The sequence below is a fragment of the Pempheris klunzingeri genome, chromosome 1, assembly GCF_042242105.1.
Source record: "Pempheris klunzingeri isolate RE-2024b chromosome 1, fPemKlu1.hap1, whole genome shotgun sequence".
Lineage (NCBI taxonomy): Eukaryota > Metazoa > Chordata > Actinopteri > Acropomatiformes > Pempheridae > Pempheris > Pempheris klunzingeri.
The window spans coordinates 5853757-5872787 of NC_092012.1; the positions used below are offsets into that span (position 1 = coordinate 5853757).

Sequence of the window (19031 nt, forward strand, 5' to 3'; positions counted from 1 at the left end):
GTCCAATTAGTTTGAAACCGTAAACCATTTTCTAACAGTATTAGAAATCACAGAAACAAGCCTCTAATCTATTGTCGCACCGCACTGTAGACGGATGCTCTATTTATAATGAAATGTTACAGTTATTGTCCAGAATTTAAGCAGCACTTGCTCGTTCAAAATGTACCCATGTATCCATAAAACCACTCAGGATGATGTTACAATCAAGTTTTCTATCTTTTGCTATTCAATTTCTGTGCAGCTTCATATTGATCAGTCAGACGGAAACAAACTCCTTTTTCTGTTCCTGTCTGTGGCAGCTTGCCGTTAACATAAACTATCACTGCCTGAAATATCATAAAAGCCCATAGATACAGATTTAGATGAAAGATAGTGTCAATGTGCAATTGTAATATATAGTATGACCACAGTTACTAAAAATAAATGCAGTTGTAGTTACCCAAATCACAGGAAGCCTGAAATGTGTGATTGTCTGGGCAGTAGACACCTAGTCAGGGTGATCATACATCTAGGTTGCATACAACAGTTGTTTCGACAACATGTAAATTACTATTATACTCTACTATACCACTACTATAAGTAAAGCAGGCCCCAGCTACTCCATGAAATATACAACTCTCAACTCCTCAGTGAAAGTGAAGTAACAGTGACAAAGTTACCCTCGCCATCAAGGAGATACTTCTCTGAGCTTTGTGCCAGCTTGAAGTGAGAAATCATACTTCCTCATTTGCAGTGTGTGGGATGTCTGTCGGGGTAACTCGGCTACCTGCTGGCAACTCCTACATTTATGCATACGTTTAAGAATTTCTTCTAGAAATGGGATTAAATTTGTGTCTTGCTCCAAATTGTTTTTGCCTGTAATATTAAAATTTCACTCTGTGTGGCTTCAAGGATACTGGTGCTGAAGTCAAATCATTAAGAGAGGTAAAGACAGGCTGCATGTGTTCAGAGGCCTGGTGTCATGGTGTCACTTAGCAGCATTGCTTTATTCCTCACAGCCTGCCATGGGTATCGATTTCTGGCCCTCAGCTTCCAGACAAGTGACCAGTTTTCTGTGATATTCAACTGAGACGCTATAAATTCGATGGCCTAATTTTTTACAGAAATACATCCAAGTGCTTCAAAACTGATGAAGGCTGTGACTGCAGATATGTCTTTGAAATGTTCAGAAAATAACATTTTATATATATATTTTTTCTTACTTCATTGTAGTTAGAAGTTGTCTTAACAAATTCTGCAGCTTCACAGGACATTCAATTTCAAAATGTCTTGACACCATGAGACAGTGTCAATGCACCACAGAATTGATTCAGACCAGAAAAACAAAGCTTTATTTCAGTCAAAGGAAAAAAAAGACTGTTCCTCGGAAAGCATCATTATTCTGAAGAGATGTTTTACCTGACAAGGTCCTGTAGTTGGAATGATAATCTTCTTTAATTTTTAATCCTATCAGAATGTGCCATGTAACTAGTTTACATTTGATAACAAAAGATTCATCTGATGGCACTGATCTAATATAAACAAATACACCATTAAGAGCAGATCCTTACTTTTGACAAAAGCCTCTCCTCTACATAGCTATGGAGGCTGTGATGGAGACTGACAGCTGGACCACCACACTGACCGTGGATCACCATTACAGGAGATGAAAGATTCAAAAGCTCCAAAAGCGCAGAATTGCAAAACACAAATCGGTGTTCAGCCATGCAGACTGTGCAACTTTACCTACCCATTCTGACCTACATGCATATGGAAGGAAAGTTCTTTAAACAAACTGAGAAACTGTTTTTTAAATGTGGATATATCATAGAAATATGCAGGGAGAAGAAACGAGGACTCCTCTCCCATCAGTATCATTTTTCACTACAATTTCTCTTAAAATAACAGGAACTTTTAGATTAATAAAAAGAAATTTGAATATTAGTTCAATGTGACTTTTCACAACTTTTTAACTGATTAAACTGGTAGATAATTATCACAGTGTTTTGTTTGCACTTCCTAGTGTACTCAGGCTCAAGCCCCAATCAAATGAAATTAAAATTCCAGGGAGATATGAGTGATAAAATATTAGCCATGCTCCTCTCTGCCAAGATTGATCTAATACTGTACAAATCCACCATCTCTGTAATGTGTATAGTACAAATTTCACTGCAAATGAACAAAAACCCATCACCGAAGACAGAGATCATCTATTAATATTACCTGTGAAATCAGCTTTCTTGGTTGTTCCACACTTTCTTCATCTCCCAGTTTAGAATTGAAGCTCCATGAAAACTGTTATCATCTTAGCATGTTGCAAATTTAGTAGTCTTGTCCAGCCTCTCAGCATGGAGACATTTTATTTTGCAGTCATATCCAGAGATACTCATTTGTATTGCTATTATTAATTTGACAGGGACAGACATTTGCTTTTCCTGTGTAAATTCATCACAGTAATCATAGATAAAGACTGAAATCTTTAATTACATGGGGTCCTCAGATAGTACAACTGTCTGGTGTGTGTAAAGCTTAAATAGGCTTTAACAATATTCTTATATAAGTAACCAATATCATATTAGAATGTGAAAGAACCTACAAAGAAATATCACCTGAACTTGCAGCTCTCTGTAGTTTCAAGTAGCTTTCTAGCAAACAAAAGCTAATTTTTTTTAGCTCTATCCTCCTAGAGTTTTTTTCTGCAGCAGCAGACAGCTGATTCAGTGAAACACCTCTAGAAACGAACAGTACACTTCCTCCTAACACCCAATGGCAGACAGACACAGTTAGCCACTAACTGGTGAACACAGGGGAGCATTTATAAGCTAAAGAGTCAGATATTTCCCTCAGGAGATGGTGGAGACCGAAAACAGAGCTAAAGAGCCAATGGGCATTCCCAAGGTGGCCAGAGTCACAACTCTCAATGAATGATTGTGTTGCTCTGTGCACCATATCAACTTAAAAGTTCATGATGTGTCAAAATTGTGTTCACAACTTGTTTCTGCTTTCATTCTGGCAAAGACAGTGATGGAAAAACAAGATTAGTTATTGATTTCCTGTGTATTACTTTTAATGATAATTGTGCTTTTATGTCAACTGTTCCAAGTGGAGGTAAGCCCTCAACTACCACAACATGTTATTTTTCTTACTTAAAATTGTCCTGACATATTATTTACTTATTAAAAGTGAGCTTACAAAGCACAACAAGTACAAAGTACTATTATTCAAGCTAGATAATATTATGCAGCTAACTGATAACTTCATAAGGTTCTATTGCTGATGTACCATTATAACTGACAACATAAAGTGAATGGTGTTGACTTCTGTTCTTTATTTTTTCCTTGAACATATTTTAGTGTCACTCATAAACAAGCGCTGTAATTGTAAAACCCTGCTTATCACTTTAAATTCATTTGCGTTAAGTTAGTGTAGTAAAGTATCACTCACTTCACACTATCAGATGTTGCTGTTCTTCGTCCAACATCTCTCTAAATGGAACAAACTGAACAGAACAGAACAGAATAGCTCTTTGTAATATCAAGGCTGAAGATATTTTAAACACTTTTAAGCATAATCATTACTTAGATCCACAGCTTATTGATTGTTTAGGACAGTTTTAAACAGATAAGCATTTGGAGCATTTTTTTGTTTTAGCATTTGTTTATTTGTTGTTGTCATTGGGCAATTCTGGTATTAAGTATTCCACACATGTGTGCACATGTTAAGTGCCAGTAGAGAGTGTGGTGAATTGAATGTTCAGCTTTGATTGAGGCCACAGTTTGTGTCATGTATCAAGCAACACATTAACTTTGGCTATTTATAACCATGTCTTTCAGTGGCTAGCTTTAGTAGATGCTTTTGTAAAATAAACTTTTTTTTTTTTTCCCTACACATACACATTGGGAGCAGTTTAGGGTTAAATGTCTTGCTCAAGGATAATTCAATCAAACTGCCAACTATATGATTAATGGATAACATGCTCTACCACTGGAGCTACAGTCACCTCTTTTCCTAACCTTACGTCCCACTCACATGGATTCAGGCAGACAGACAACACCTTCTGGACAGGATGGGAAAAACAAGCAAATAGCATAACAAATGGTAGTATGCATTGCATTATTATATTATAAAACAGCATTACACAGTATATAATGCAGCATTGCATTAGGGAGCTACATAACATCCGGTTGTAAATTCTATCGTGGAGGATGGCCAGAGGTTAAAATATTCGAACTATGGACGGCAGTGCTATCTACCACTATGGTTGCTGGTATTCTCTGATGGCCTCACCAAATTTTACTGTCCCTCTCGTCCATTAAATTGATATCCAGTTTGCTGTCTACCTGAATCCATGTGAATGCAGCATTAGCCAAGTAGTTGCAGTTGCCTTACTTTGAGAATGGTGTAATCATGGCTGGTTATTTTAGGAAAAATCACCTTAAGTGTCATCAGAATCATCTACAATCAATCATCTTTGATCGCATACATTTCAGTCCACCTTACATTTAACGTGAGAGTGGATAGCAATGTTTTGGACCCATTGTATGTATCAAGGTTTGATTTATTCGAGCTGAAGTAATATCAATTTGCACAGGCATTCTACATATTTTACAACTGTCAGTTCATCTGTCAGATAATTCACTCTCAGTATTAGAGGCTTCACTGTCATCATTTCCATCTGATTTATCAGATTGTTCTACCATTTTTGATTCAGCTTGAACAAACACGAGGAATGACAATGAATTAAATAAGCAGAAAAGATTACTGTTCAGGTGGGTGGGTTAGTGCAGAGATGGCCTGCAGCTCCATTATTATGCTGTAATAATAATAGTAATAATAGATGGTAATTCAGGCTACTTCATATGGAATATTTCATCTCTTCTTTGAAACGCCAGACCTTTCCAATTTCCCTGCAAGGATCAATGGAGTTCATCTCATCCCTTTTCCTCAAATAGCCTGAAACCTTGTCAAGCATCTCACAGAGCTACTCAACAGCTATTTGATGAGGGGAAGCGATTTCTATAAAGAAACACTGGATTGACGCATGATCAGGTCAAATGAGGATGTGGACAATATTTCCATCAAAGCAAAATCTAATGCATTGTAATGATACACTGGTGCATGTGGACTGACTATAGATACCTGAAAAAGGACTGAAAATGACAGATAACTTCTTCTCTTCTATTGTATGCAGCATAAAATACATGCTGTAATTGTCAATTATGTTCATCCTATGACAGTGGTGGAAGAAGTGTTCAAATCTTTATTTCAAGTAAAAGCAGAAATAATGCAGTATAAAGAATTACAAGCAATAGACCTGCATTGAAAATGTCACCTAAGTAAAACCACATGACAACCATTATGTCAAAATGTAAGGTTTCCAATGCAAAAGTGCTTATAATTAGGAAACGTTGTGCCCATGAGTGCTTGATATTATCTATTAGGCTTCATAGTTGGATTATTATTACTGATGCATTAATGTTTAAGAAGCTGTTTCCTGTTAGTTGGTTGAGACAGTCATTTTATATCGCTACTGTTTGGTAGTTAAATCTATAATCTACATACACTACTCACAAAAAGTTAGGGATATTCGACTTTCAGGTGAAATATATGGAAAATGTAAAAAGTGAATGCTACAGTGATATTATATCATGAAAGTAGGGCATTTAAGTAGAAGCATGCAATGGTAATTTTATTCACCTTAAACAATTTATTGAAAGAAAATCTAACAACAGTGGTAGGTATACCACAACAAAACATTTTCAGTGTCTCAATAAATTGGGATGTGGCCTAAGGACGTCCACTCCTCTCCTTTCTGTGACTCTTCCAGTCACTCTGTATCTCTGTTCCAACCTCCTGATGACACTCTGTGACCCTCTAAGCTCAGTGAACACCTCCGTCTGAGGACTTCCTGTTTGAAGCCTCCAGTGTTGAGGTGCTGCTGATCAATTGTTAGGTGTCGTCTTGGTCTCATGATGTCAGAATGTGAACAGCAGGATGAGGAGGACTGTTTAAATACCAATTCTAACTGAAGCAGGAAATGTATTGGTGGATTCATGGATCAAACCTGTTGTGAATTTTGCTGTTAAGCTTCTTGTTAGAGAACAGCAACTTGTGCAAAAAGTACTGAAACACTGAACAGTTGGACATGTGCATTCAAAAGTTTAGAGAAGGTCACATTAAGTTCACCTGGAAAGTTTAGAATGCATTTTAGGTTCATCCTGAAATTTCACCTGAAAGCCGAATATCCTTAACTTTTTGTGAGTAGTGTATAATGCATCATATTTTGTGAACTCATGTAAGCTGCATGCAAACTAATAAATAACAGCTGACAAATAAATGTAATGAAAAAAAAGGACAATATTCCCTGATTTGTAATGGAGAAGAAGTATAAAGTAGCATGAGTAGAAATATTCAACTAAACTACCTGAAATGTGTACTGAGGTACAGTAGTTGTGCTGAAGGGGCTTTATCTATTCAGCTTTACATTTCACAGGGAACAAACACCCTCACTTTAGACCTAAAAGCCCCTTATTCTTTTCATATCAATATATAGATAATATCAAGGCCACTTAAAAATCCTATTATCAGATCCTTAAAAGTTGAGAGATATGCTCTTTTGAGCAGCATCAGCAAAATTAAGGACTTGAATTATTTGTAGTGTTTTGTATGAGTCTCTCAATTTTTTTTTAAGTTAGTAAGTTTTTAGCCAGCGCAACTGTAAAATTTGACAGCTCCAAAACATAAACACACAAGAGTATTTTTTTTTTCTTGTGAATGCCACTCTAGCACTCATTGCCTGCAGGTGGTATTTAGCTTCTTTGCCTGCAGTGAGAGACATTTACCCAATCCCAATCTCCACCCTAAGGCCTAAGCAAAGCACTGAACCCTCATGGACTTCATTGACGTCACCTGTGTGTACATCTGTAGTGGTTGTGTGTGTGTGATTCATGAGGGCTCGAGGGGGATAAAAATTAGACACATCATCGTGACATTGCATGTTGCTCAGAAACAACCCATTGCCATAAAAAGTTATTACATGTAAGTTTTGGTTATTACTGTATTGTCATGTATGATTTTAGTGAATAATTTTCAGTAAGAAGGATGCTGTCGTCACTTACTTAGAGTACAGAGGACTGGTAGAGAGCTTCATCACATGGTGCAAAGACAATAACCTGAAGCTCAATATCAGTAAAACCAATGAGCTTGTGGTGGACTATCAGAGGAACAGGAGGACACTGTCGTCATCTGAGACGAGGGTCTAATGACACATTGCAATGCCCCTTTAGGCAAATTTTTGATTTGTGGTGTACAAAAAGATAAATACAATTGATCTGACTTGAATTTGTTGAAGGATAATTTATGTATTTTTAAACCTAGACCCTGTGTGCCAGAGCCCTGTCAAGACCCAGCCGATAATTCTAGGTGGCTGCATCTGTATGCACTTGACAATGTGACAGTGGGAGAGCCCTGAGCCCTCATGCATTTAGCAGGGACATTCCTCAAAGTCTTTAAATCTGTGAGTGTGGAGCCAGGGTTTACGCCATTGACATATCTCCATCTGCAGGTCTGCATTACTATTGTGATTACTTTTCTTTCCAAAGGGGTGTGCAGGTGGGAATGTATAGAACTAGCAATGATTTAACAGCTCCCAATTGTAGAGAATCTGCAAATTGTTAAATGTGTATCTGTTAGTTTGTGAGTCAGTAACAAAAAATGGTTAAATCAGGTGCTTTGCATCTAGAAAATGTGAGAATAGACTATAATTGAAAAGTTTGATTTCAGAAAGATAAATAATGTGTTCTGAAAACATGAAATTTGACAGTTTTGACATAGATCTTTGGACTTTCCTTTAATGTTTCGGCACAGTATCTGGCGCGAGATAATGGAATCATACTTTAACCAATTTTTGACTTTGCAATATTTTGTCAACATCAACTCCCCTTTGCAACGGTTGATCAGATAAGATCAGAAGAAGTCCAATATGTTTGCTCAAAGATAAAATAAGAGGACTGATGGGTACGGAAAAAATTTTATGACCACTAGATAACCATGTTTCCACTACACTGTGTACATATTGTACGCATATGATTATGTGTCAGAACAATACAACAGTGACAAGAAAGCAATCTTTTCACTTATGCTTAATACCCCCTTTGACCTCAAGAGTCGTTAAGAAACTGCCAAGATGTGTTCAGCTCAAGCTGCCAAATGCCTTGTAAGATGTCTGGGTGTATGTCATATTTAATAGCTTATCCACAGTGAACATTTGCTTTGCTAATGCTAGTAATCTTTATTAGATGTGTTTGACAGCTACATAACTGCAGAATTTGTGTAAGCCCTGCCACAAGTTTCTTATTTTGTCTTGCCTGGAGGACGTAGACAAGCCTGTTGGACTGTACTGACAAAAATTACAATTGACTGTTATGTATGGAATCTGCTCATTAATATATGACAGAGGCTGGCAAATAGATAGGCAATAGAATGTGTTTTTATTTCATTATATTGATGGGTTTTTAACTCATTAGCAAGGCTAATGTTCAGGGAAAAATCAGTTAAGTAAGAGAGTAAACAGCTAAAGCTGCCATTCATAAATAAAGGCTTTTAATTATCAGGGAAAAGCTGAGACATGGGGAACATAAACCCCACCAAGTATTATTTAATGTTAATTATTACATTTTTGGAATTTATAGCTGAGTTGACATTGAAGGACAAACTAAGTTTCTGTTTCTTTTCTTTAGAAACTTTAGATTTAATGTGCTTGATCAACATCCCCCTTTTTGGATGGCCATTTCATATAGTTCATGGCAAAACTTATAAAGTGGAAAAGCCGAGCAGCAAATATTTTCTAAATGATTTCATTTTCAGATTTCTTTTCAGAAACAGTCCCATGTGTGTACTGTGTGCATTGAAGGATTATCTAGATTCAAATAGTTCCTTTTGAGGCTGTTGGAGCTTTGCCTATAAATTACCCTACGACATTTTATCGAAATGAACTACATGCAGAATTCTGACAAAAGAGAAAAGTGCAAAGCTTTGGTGCGTATTCAATACTTTGACAAGCAAATATTTCCCAGTTCATACTAATGAAAATTATGCTGTGGCACCCAATTAGAATCACATGGGACACATGAATGCAAATGCACAACAAAGGACTTTCCCGTTAACTTTACATAGCCCATAATGCTATTATTCCCCTTTGTTTGTCCCGGTGGCTCAATGTTGGAAACCTCCAATTTCTACAAAGCCAGAATTTATGTGGCACTCTCAAGGTCTCATAAAATTCAGATTGCTACCTGCAGGCTGAACAGGTCGTCTGAGTTTTTAGGCATGGGGATGGTGGGTGAATTGTGACAGCTAAATTATCATACGAAATAAACAAATGCAAAGAAACCACTTGAGTTCTATCTACGAGTACTTACTTAGGCTATCAAAATGTTTACATGTATACACACCAAAGGGAATAGTCAAGTATGACCTAGTATTAATTCAATAAGCTTTTGATTAAACTAGAACCTGTGGTGACAACATTTCGCAGAGAAAAATGCTATCTATTTTCAGAATGTTTTGTTATCTGTGGCTTGCATTGATGGCCACTGGAAACAGTGGCTCTGATTGGGTTTTTGGGCACAGTTCATTTTGGCATTTCATTGACATGAATAATGAAGTCACATTTTCTCAATTGAGACGTGTTAGCTATTAAAGCAGTGATGCAACAAAAACATCTTGTCATTTTGTTTTCTCTGTCATTACAATGAAGCTTATTGACCTTTTAAAACTGAAATATGTTGTGACAACGGTTCCTTGCATGTACCACCCCTGAGTGGTGTTAGGCAATGTGCATGCCATGGGTAGTGTGACACTACTTGCTGGAAATAAAAATGTCAACTCTAACGGCATCACACTTTTGATGGTTTATTTAAACTTTGTTGTCACAGAGCAGAAAGGGCGGAATTCAAGGGGGCTGATCTCGCCAGTTTAACAGTGGAAATTGAATTTGTTTAGACATGAATATGCAGTATGGCAGGGTTAATTGCACATAACTACAATCACACTCCATGGTGTTAATGTGGCAAAAACTTGACTAGAATTATATTTAAAAATGTTTCACCAGAAGAGTTGGTTTCTGATACTTCACATGAAGGCTAAAAGGATCCAACACTGATGTGCGTCAAGAAGTGTGAAAGTTGACCCAGATGGACAGTAAATATCAACACTTGGGGCTGTCCACATATCAGCACATTATACTGTGTGAAAATAACTCTGGTGAGTTGAGTCAGATAGACATTTCTGTGTTCTGGAGTACTTAAGATGACTAGTGATTGCCTGTATTTCTGTATATGACAGTATAGACACCTTTTTAGACTTCATGTTTTATTTAATATAACTTTACCTAATTCTTCAACTCTGCAGTATTCATGAATAAGGTAACATAATAGGATTTTATATTTAAAATCATCACACACAGTCAAAAGATGCCCGCAGTGGTCGATCATTCCTTTGAGTGGAACTCCACAATAGTCATGGATCAATGATAAAGGAGATTGAGAGATAGACTTTGTAAAACCTTTGAGAACGCTGTTGCAGTTTTCAGAATTCAAAATATCAGCAACATGTCAATGTAAAAATGTTCCTTTATTTCCAGGTCCACAGAATGACAGTGCTGTGGGAATAACACATTATGACATATGTGGCTCAGTATATCGTATTTTGCATAATGCACTGTGACATGTAAGCTCCAGAGGATCTCATTTTCACTCTGAGTATGTCCTGGGGCTAAACTACGTCACATTTCATGACAGCTGCCAGTTCTACATGTCCTCGAATGGTGGTCCCTCTGTAGGGGTGAGAGTAGGTGCAACTGTGAGGAATTGATACTTGGCCAGTTCAGCCTCACTGAATCACAAAACAACTGCCATCCGAGCTCATTATCTCTGCACAGTGTACATGTATTGTATGTGTTGGAGTACACAGTACAGGTGTGTGTTTGTGTGGGAGTGAGGAATGAATTGCAAAGGAAAGACAGAGACCAGAGAGTACCATATGTGAGAAACTATCACTTTTTGAACTGTATGTAGCTTTTGCTGTCTGCCGTATTGAAGTACTGTAAACCTGAACCTTGCCTCAGCACCATGTTCAAGGTTTAGTTTCCTATTTTTCAACTAATAATTATGTAGTGCAGAAGCAAACATACTTTCCTAACAGGAGTACAATGGCCTTTTGTTTGAGTGTAAAAGATTCAATCAGCCCAACCAGCTAATAATGCCCTGGTGCTGTGTTTTTATATATATATATATAATTAAATGGGACAATGTAGCTTTGATGTTGCCAAGGTTTGCCAGCATGTCATTACAGTGGTATACTGTAATTATAAATAATTCCAAGTATTATAAGTTTTCCAAAGCAAACTCTGCTTGTTCATGATGTTTCGCCAAGACAGACAACAACCTCTGGACAGCAAAGGGAAAACAAACAGTCTGGCGGCGAGGCAGGATGGTAAAAAAAAAAAAGAAATGTTCCTGTGGAGATGTTATATTGTTTACAAAGAATGAAATAAAATATTATCAATTGAAATTAAGAAATTAAGGTTTATTGAAACAATGTTGTGTCTGTATTGTGTATTATTTTATGTAATTACTCTAAAAATTAATGTAAATTAAATTATTAGCTTCTCATTGTCTGAATCAACCATGTTTTCCTGTGAGTGAGGTACAAAACAACCAGTTGTCAAATCCATCCAGGGGAATCATTTGAGGACCCTAAATGGTCAAAATGTCATGGCCATTCATCAAATGCTTGGTGAGAGATTTCAATCTCAACCAACCAAATGACTGACGGACTAACATTGCTATATAAAAAGTGTGAGAAATTGATCATACTACCTATACACAGATACAGCTGTTTTGTCAATGGTTGTCATCAAGCATTAAATTGTCAGCGCTTTCTGTGTGCCATGACACAGAGTGAGAATTGTGGAGGTGGCCACATCATTTATAAGTTGATGTCAAGGGCCAGCTGGTGGATGCACATCCCCCTCTCCATCTGTATCCAAACTGTCCCTGTGGTTCACAGCCAACTTGTCACCTAATAACATTGAGCCGTCTCCAACATCAAGCAGAAAATATTTCATTGGAGCACAGCAACATAATAGTCAAATGTGTTATCTCCACCTAAATTAATTTAATGTGCCATCTCAAAGCCATAATTGCTTATGGCAATATCGTATTTTCAAAAACCTGTTATTTGGGTTGGTACAGGGGGACGAAAACAAACTTGCCTCACTTGCACTGGAGCCAAAAAGGCACTAACTGGGGCTGATTCTGAAGGGCAGACCAACAGACAGGCTTCCCAGTAGTGTCTGAAATGTGGTGCAATGAATTACAATGTGCTAAAAAAAAACTACAAAAAGGAGGTAGCTGTCAATCTTTATGAGTATTCCCTTAGCTGTGTTGTTAGATCTCCTTTTCTTTTAGCTTTGACAAATGAAAAGAATGAAAAAGTTTATTGTAGATTCTCCAAAATCCCAAAAGAAATTTAGAGCATTTTGTTCATCTTCTCTGGGGGTTGTTAATTCTACATGTTTTAATGGTTTCATGTTTTAGTTGACAGTTCAAATCAATATTTGTTCCTAATTTTGGGTATGACAAAAACATCTCTCTAAAAAGTGTACATAATAGATCATATTTGGTTTCACTTGCTTTATCTGAGATTTGTCATTTTAATTAAGTGCATTGTGTGTTCCAAAATTGGCTGTTATATCTCCACGATTGTTTTGTGATGTTGACTGTGGCATAACAATGAACTGTTTGAAGCCCCAGCCACCCATCATCTCTCATGTGGATCTTTGCAGGGCTGCCTCCCACATAGGAAACATTGTAATAAGGTTTTCTGGTCCGTTCATTGTATAGCTGGGAGATTACTGCTTTCGTAAAGCCCAGCAACAGTCTTGGCGATGATCAGGACCACCCTCCATCCACCGTTGTGCTGTTCCAAAGACTGTTAGATCTCGTTCTAAGCCCATACACTGTAATCCATTCACATATAAAACAATTGTGGAAAAGTAGTTGCTGTTACATGTACTTGTTTATGTAAAACAACTTAAACAATATGTATTGTATTATAAGAGCAAAGGTCAACATCTTTTGCAGGGCCGTAGTTTCTCTTTCTTTTTTGGTCACTGAGTTTAATTCTCTTGAATTACAGCTGGTGAATGAATATTCATTGCTTTCACTTGAGTTATGCTGGATAGGTTTGAAGAATAGAGCCTCAACTACAGATAATTAGCTCATTGATACACTCATTAAGAAATTTAAATGTGTTGTTGAGTCAATGAAAAGAGTTAATAAATCTCCTCTGGTTACTATGATGGAGATGCATCTAATTACATTTGTTTCTTTAGATAACACAGACGGGGTACAAGCTTAGTTATGTAACCAACCCCCAAAAGTCCTCATAAGTCAGATGGATCATTTTTTTTACATGCTGTTTTATACTGTTTTTGCCAGTTTTCTTTCTTGCATTGTAATAATACTTAGACAGGCAGTCTAGTTTTAAATTACAGAGACTATCTGACCTTCTCTCAACACCAGATGCTGGAGACTGTACAATTTCAGTTCTTTTAGACCTTAGTGAAGCTTTCATCACAGTTGATAGTGGTGTTTTATTGTCTTGAGATTTGAATGGGCACTTTGGGTTGAGTATTAAGTTGGTTTCGGACCAATCTTACTAACAGATCATTGTCAATTAATGCTATTATTACCTTCAGGTCCCACTCTCTTATGTCTCTACATGCCCCTCTTGGCTGTGTCATTTGCTGACTTCCTTTTAAATATATACTACTGCAGTTCACTCAGAGTCAAATAAGAGGGAAGGATCGTGGTACTGTGGCCAGAAACCTTTGTGTTATCTTTTACTGTAACCTTACCTTTTAGAAACAGGCTGTATTATAGATACAGTACTTGTTAAGGTATGATTCTAAAATGAGGAAAAATAGGTATTAACAAAAGAAAGAAGAAGACATTATGTTACTTTAAAAAAATATCTTTTTGTTATTTATATAGCACCTGGAAATAAGAGTAGTACAATTCTGCTTTCAACAGCTGAAGATTTGTTCTAAAATAAAACATCTGACATCCTCTTGTAACCTGGAAATGATCATCAAAGGTTTTCTATATGACATTCAGAACCTTAAAATAGCATTATACAACTATTTGCATGTAAAGTAGAGTAATGGGCATCTGAGCAGAGAATGAATCTCACTCACTCTTAGTGTTGTAACCTGAGCTTCTCTGTCCTTTGTTTTGGTTATTGGGACAGCCACGCACTAATGTTAGTGCATGTGAGTTCATGAATCATTCAGTGAGCAAACCGTCAGAGCTGCTGCCCAGCGACAGACTCGGCTAGGCTACCGAGCTAACAAGGTGGCTTAGAGGTTAAGAGAGGTTGTCAGTCAACTGGGACAGCAGCACATTTGCTTTGAGATGCTGAGACCTCCTGTAGAGAACCTTTCAATGCTTTCAACACATTTCATGTAAATTAACGTAGTTTAATGGAACACACTATTGCTTTTTAAGTAATAAATCACTCTTGGGCCTCCAGATTATTTCTAAAACCACATTAAGGATTCTGGCACCAAAGAAATGAGACCCTATGACCACTACTTTGGCATTGCTCTACTGGCTGCCAGTCAATGATTTTAAGGCTTTACTGATCACGTTTAAAGTTCAGTGGGGGTCTGGTCCTGAACTACATTTCTGACCTTTTAGATGCCTATGAGCCTGAGTACACTTTCAGATCCTCAGACAGGGCACTCCTGACTGCTCTTCAGTCTAGTCTGAAAACGAGAGGCAACCAAGCACTTCCTGTCAGAGCTCCTCAACAGCCAGTGCCCTGCTGGAGAAACAGAGGCCCACTGAGTCAAAAGTAGTTTTTATAAAGCAGCAAACATTTTAAGGAAGCATGCACTGCAGGACACTAGGCAGACACCAATGGTATAACTTATTTCTGTCTATTTTCTTTTTCAGAACAAGAGCTTGAAAAATAAACTACTCTCGGGAAACAAACTTTGTGACGCCTATGCTGAAGAGGTAAGGATTTTCAATTAGTACAGTCTGTTTTATCACCGTTGTTCATGGAATAAGTGCAATTCATGATAAGATTTTGCAGACATTTTTGTTGTCTTGTGAGCTAGCATACAAAATACTCATATCTAAATGAGAACTCAGTGACTGTCATTAAATGAAATGATTAAATGAAATATTACTGTATTTGGACTGGGGATTTAGATTTTGTCTTATTCCTAAAAATTAAACCCATTCACTGTTGTTTATGTCATTGATTATAACTGTAATTAGAACATTCTTGGTGGTTCTTGCACATAATGAAAGATTCACAAAAAGACCCACAAAAGATTCAAAATAGTCCCCCATCCCCATCTCTCTTACTCACATTTTTCTCTCTCTGTAACTCTCACACACAAATTTGCTTGGTTATGACTTCCCAGTGAATCTCAGAACAACTTCTCTAAAAATCTCTAACACAGATCTCTTTGATGGATGCACAGTGCAATTTGCGGAACTCAGGTTGTAGTGAGAGCAGCTCAAGTATTTTTTCGTCTGTGTCATTTTTGCTGTCACCTACTTTTCTTACTTCAGCTCTGCTGCTAGTTGTTACGGTCAGCAGCGGGTTCACATTCTTAGTGAAGCCTTGAGCTAAGCTTTGAACTGCTGCTTTTGCCTCCCTGCTGACCAACGCTCATGCTGTAATTTAGCTATGCAGGATCTCACAAGGCAGCGGGTCCTTCGGGCATCCTGATGACATGTCCAAGTGAGAGCAGCTGTTGCTGTGTAATCATGGACTCAATAGTTATGCAGCAGTGCAGCTTGTGATTGCGCACATTTTCTGTATCCAGGATTCAGTATATGCACTAACTTTGGATTTTTACAACATAGAGAAGGGTGGTGATGCAAACAGATAGATGATAGATGATGATAGATGGCAACCTTGGTACAGAGCAAGATTTTTTTTTCTTTCAAAAGACCCTGTGCTAGACCTCCCCTGAGACAGTTAAGGCTTGGCTGATCAATGCTACCAAGGATATTACCAAGGTTTTTGAATGACCAAACAATTGTTGGTCATTTGCATTTTCAAAAAATCCATGCCCTCAAACTACTTAATTTGGCTGCCCATTTTCTCTTGATCAGACACACCTTCAGGCACACATACTTCCATACTTATAGCACATTATAGAGACAGCCTGTCTCCATTGTGTGAGGTTAGCCTTTCTTTCACTAGTTTTCAGTTATCAGTGAAGCTTCCCACTGTCTTTCGTCATTTATGAAAAGTTGAAAGATAATACTATCAACATTTTCTGTCCATTTGAGCATTTATGATTTTAAAGTAATCACTGTTTGAAGCAGTTTACAGTGAATTATGGGAAAATACACTCAATTGCCACTTTATTAGGTACACCTAGCTAAAAATTAATGCAGTCCCATACAACAGCCCTGTAATAGATCCTGTCTTCATGAAGAATATATTGTTCAGTTTTTGTTGAAACCGTTCTATAGAGATGTTGATTCAACTGTATGATCGATTTAGAAGCTTTAATTTGAAGTGCTGTTTAACTCAATTACGTTATACGGACAGGTGTATACTAATAAATCCACCTTGTTATTATCAATGTGGATAATTATTTACTTCAGGCCATGCATTACAATTAAAAGTAGACTAAGACTAGACTCGACACAGTAGATGAAACATTTTCTTGAGCCCATAATTCCATTGGTCCATCAGCAATGATGGACTACAGCTTTAACTTAATTACAGTTAAATGCGCACCACAGCTCAGAGGTCTACAAAAAGAATTAAGTGTTTGGAAGCTCTTGATGTTGAAGAGCTTTTCATCAAGTATGTTCCAACACTAAGGTTATTCTTGAGTTTTTATTCAGACACAGGAAATTGGTATTTAAAATTACAGGCATCTTTGCTCTGAAAAACCCTTCAGCTGAACATCTCTGACATTCCACCAGATATGCTTATCTAAGTTATCATCACATACTCAAACTCTGAGACGACGTTTGTACATTTGACTATGTAGCCAAGTCTGATTTAAGACACTTCAGGAGTTGGAAAGAGAACTATGAAGGCTATGAAGACGTCCTGATTGAAGTCGTCAGCCAATCTACTCTGAGCCAGAATATTCATAGCAACAGCAAAAGAAATGATCTAAACAGTGATAAAATATGACAGTTTCGCTTTGTGCTTGTAGTTGATAATATCTTCATTCTCAGCACTCTTAAATACTGAGATGTGTTCTTGTCCAGTGCTTCTTTGTCTGGCTGATTACTCCAGCAGAACTGTTATCAAGGCAAGCAGTCTTCAAGGTCTTTAGGGAGCAAATAGCTGCTAGAATCGTCTTGAACTCTGGTAGATCACTGGAGGTCACTGTCTTCAATTCCCTTGGCAGGCTATAAAAGTTGAAGTAAATCAGTGAGATGAACATTCTACCATGCACCTACTTTCATCCTGGAAAGTTATTTATGTTTAAAAGGGAAGGGTTACAGACTGAACCTGTAATCACACTGTAATTACTGCAGTGACAAAAAGAAATGAATACTAAAGCTGCAGAACAATTGCCACTAGAGCAAGAAATTGCAAACAACATTATTCTATTAGAATTAGTTTGTCTATTAGTAAGGAAGTAACATATGCTTATTCAAACATAGCTTCTTTGTATTGGGTTTACATTATGTGTGGGTGGTTTTGTATTCTTACAGTATTTTGAACAAATTATAATTGTGGATACCCACTCAAAACATCAAAAGCTTAACCTAGATTAAACCTTAACACATTTACCCTTGAACTTGTACTTAATCATTGTCTAGAAATCATCTCTTCATGCTTCAAAGATATTTTCAATTAAGATTTCCACAGAGCATTGAGCAAGTCAAAGTTTAAAAGAATGCTTGTGATAGAATCTTTGAATCTTTCATCAAAGCTTTGAAGCTATGACCAAACACTGAGATTAGGCCAGATCTGTTTTAGCTGGCCCTGGATAAACTTTCTAAGCACAAACCCCTTTTTGTTGCACATGATATATTTTGATATTTTGTATGAAAAGCAGCCTTCCTTTACATGTGATTTGAGTTCTCATCTTGTGAAAATTGGCTTTGGGAATCCTGCATTGTATATTGGAATACATTTAATTTGGTGTGATAATCGTTTTTAGAAAGCAGCTTTAACTTGTGCTTGGCTTTTGCCTGCTATGTGAGGCGGGGGATCAAGCTTTGTGCTCTTAATCTGTGTGGTGTGGTGAAAACTACTCAGCTAAAAAGACATGAAATTACATGTTAACAACACCGTAAAAAAGGATGTACAGTATGGCTGCTGTAACAGTAATATGCATGAACTGATCCTATGTCTTCACTGACAGTAAAATTGAGGTTGTAGTAAGGTTTCCCCAAGTCCAGAACAAACTGGCTGTTATTGGAGAAAATGCTACAAGAGCCTTGATTAAGTACAAATACCTGCTGTCATTGTATATTCAGTCTTTGGCTTGACCAGTGTTTTGTAGTTTATCTTAATGGTAGGGCTGCAACTGATGATTGTTTTAATCATTTATCTCCCACTATTTTTCTGAATAGTCAATAATTATTTTGTCTACAAAATATATGCAAATAGTGAAAATTGCTTTTCCTTTTATTCCTTTCCTTTATTTCCTAAAACACTGACAATTTCAAGTAGTTTGTTTTGTCAGACCAACAGTTCAAAACCCAAATTTATTCAGTTTACAATCACAAAATGTAGGCCAATAATCCTTCATTTTTAAGTCTTTGTGATGATTGTGGGGATTCAAGAATGGTCAGTTGTGAAGTTGCTAAGTCATTCTCTCTGTTGGTTCAAACTCATTTCATCCATTTGGGTATAAGGAGCAGTTTGGACTCTATTAGCTGCTATGAGGGTTAACGGGGCTACTAAGACTCTTGGCCTTGTTATTCCATTTGCCACAGCCTCAGTGAAGTCAATGTGCTATCGTTTGCACTAAAATGAATGAT

The 19031-nt window shown here is 37.1% G+C and overlaps 1 protein-coding gene across 1 annotated transcript in view; it reads left to right on the top strand.

Moving 5' to 3' along the window:
• The window catches only part of luzp2 (leucine zipper protein 2), an 88800-nt gene that overhangs the window by 43444 nt on the left and 26325 nt on the right, over positions 1-19031 (top strand). Inside the window, exon 7 of the mRNA XM_070831650.1 lies at positions 15000-15062. Coding sequence (XP_070687751.1) covers positions 15000-15062 — 63 coding nt within the window. The remainder of the gene's footprint in view (positions 1-14999; positions 15063-19031) is intronic.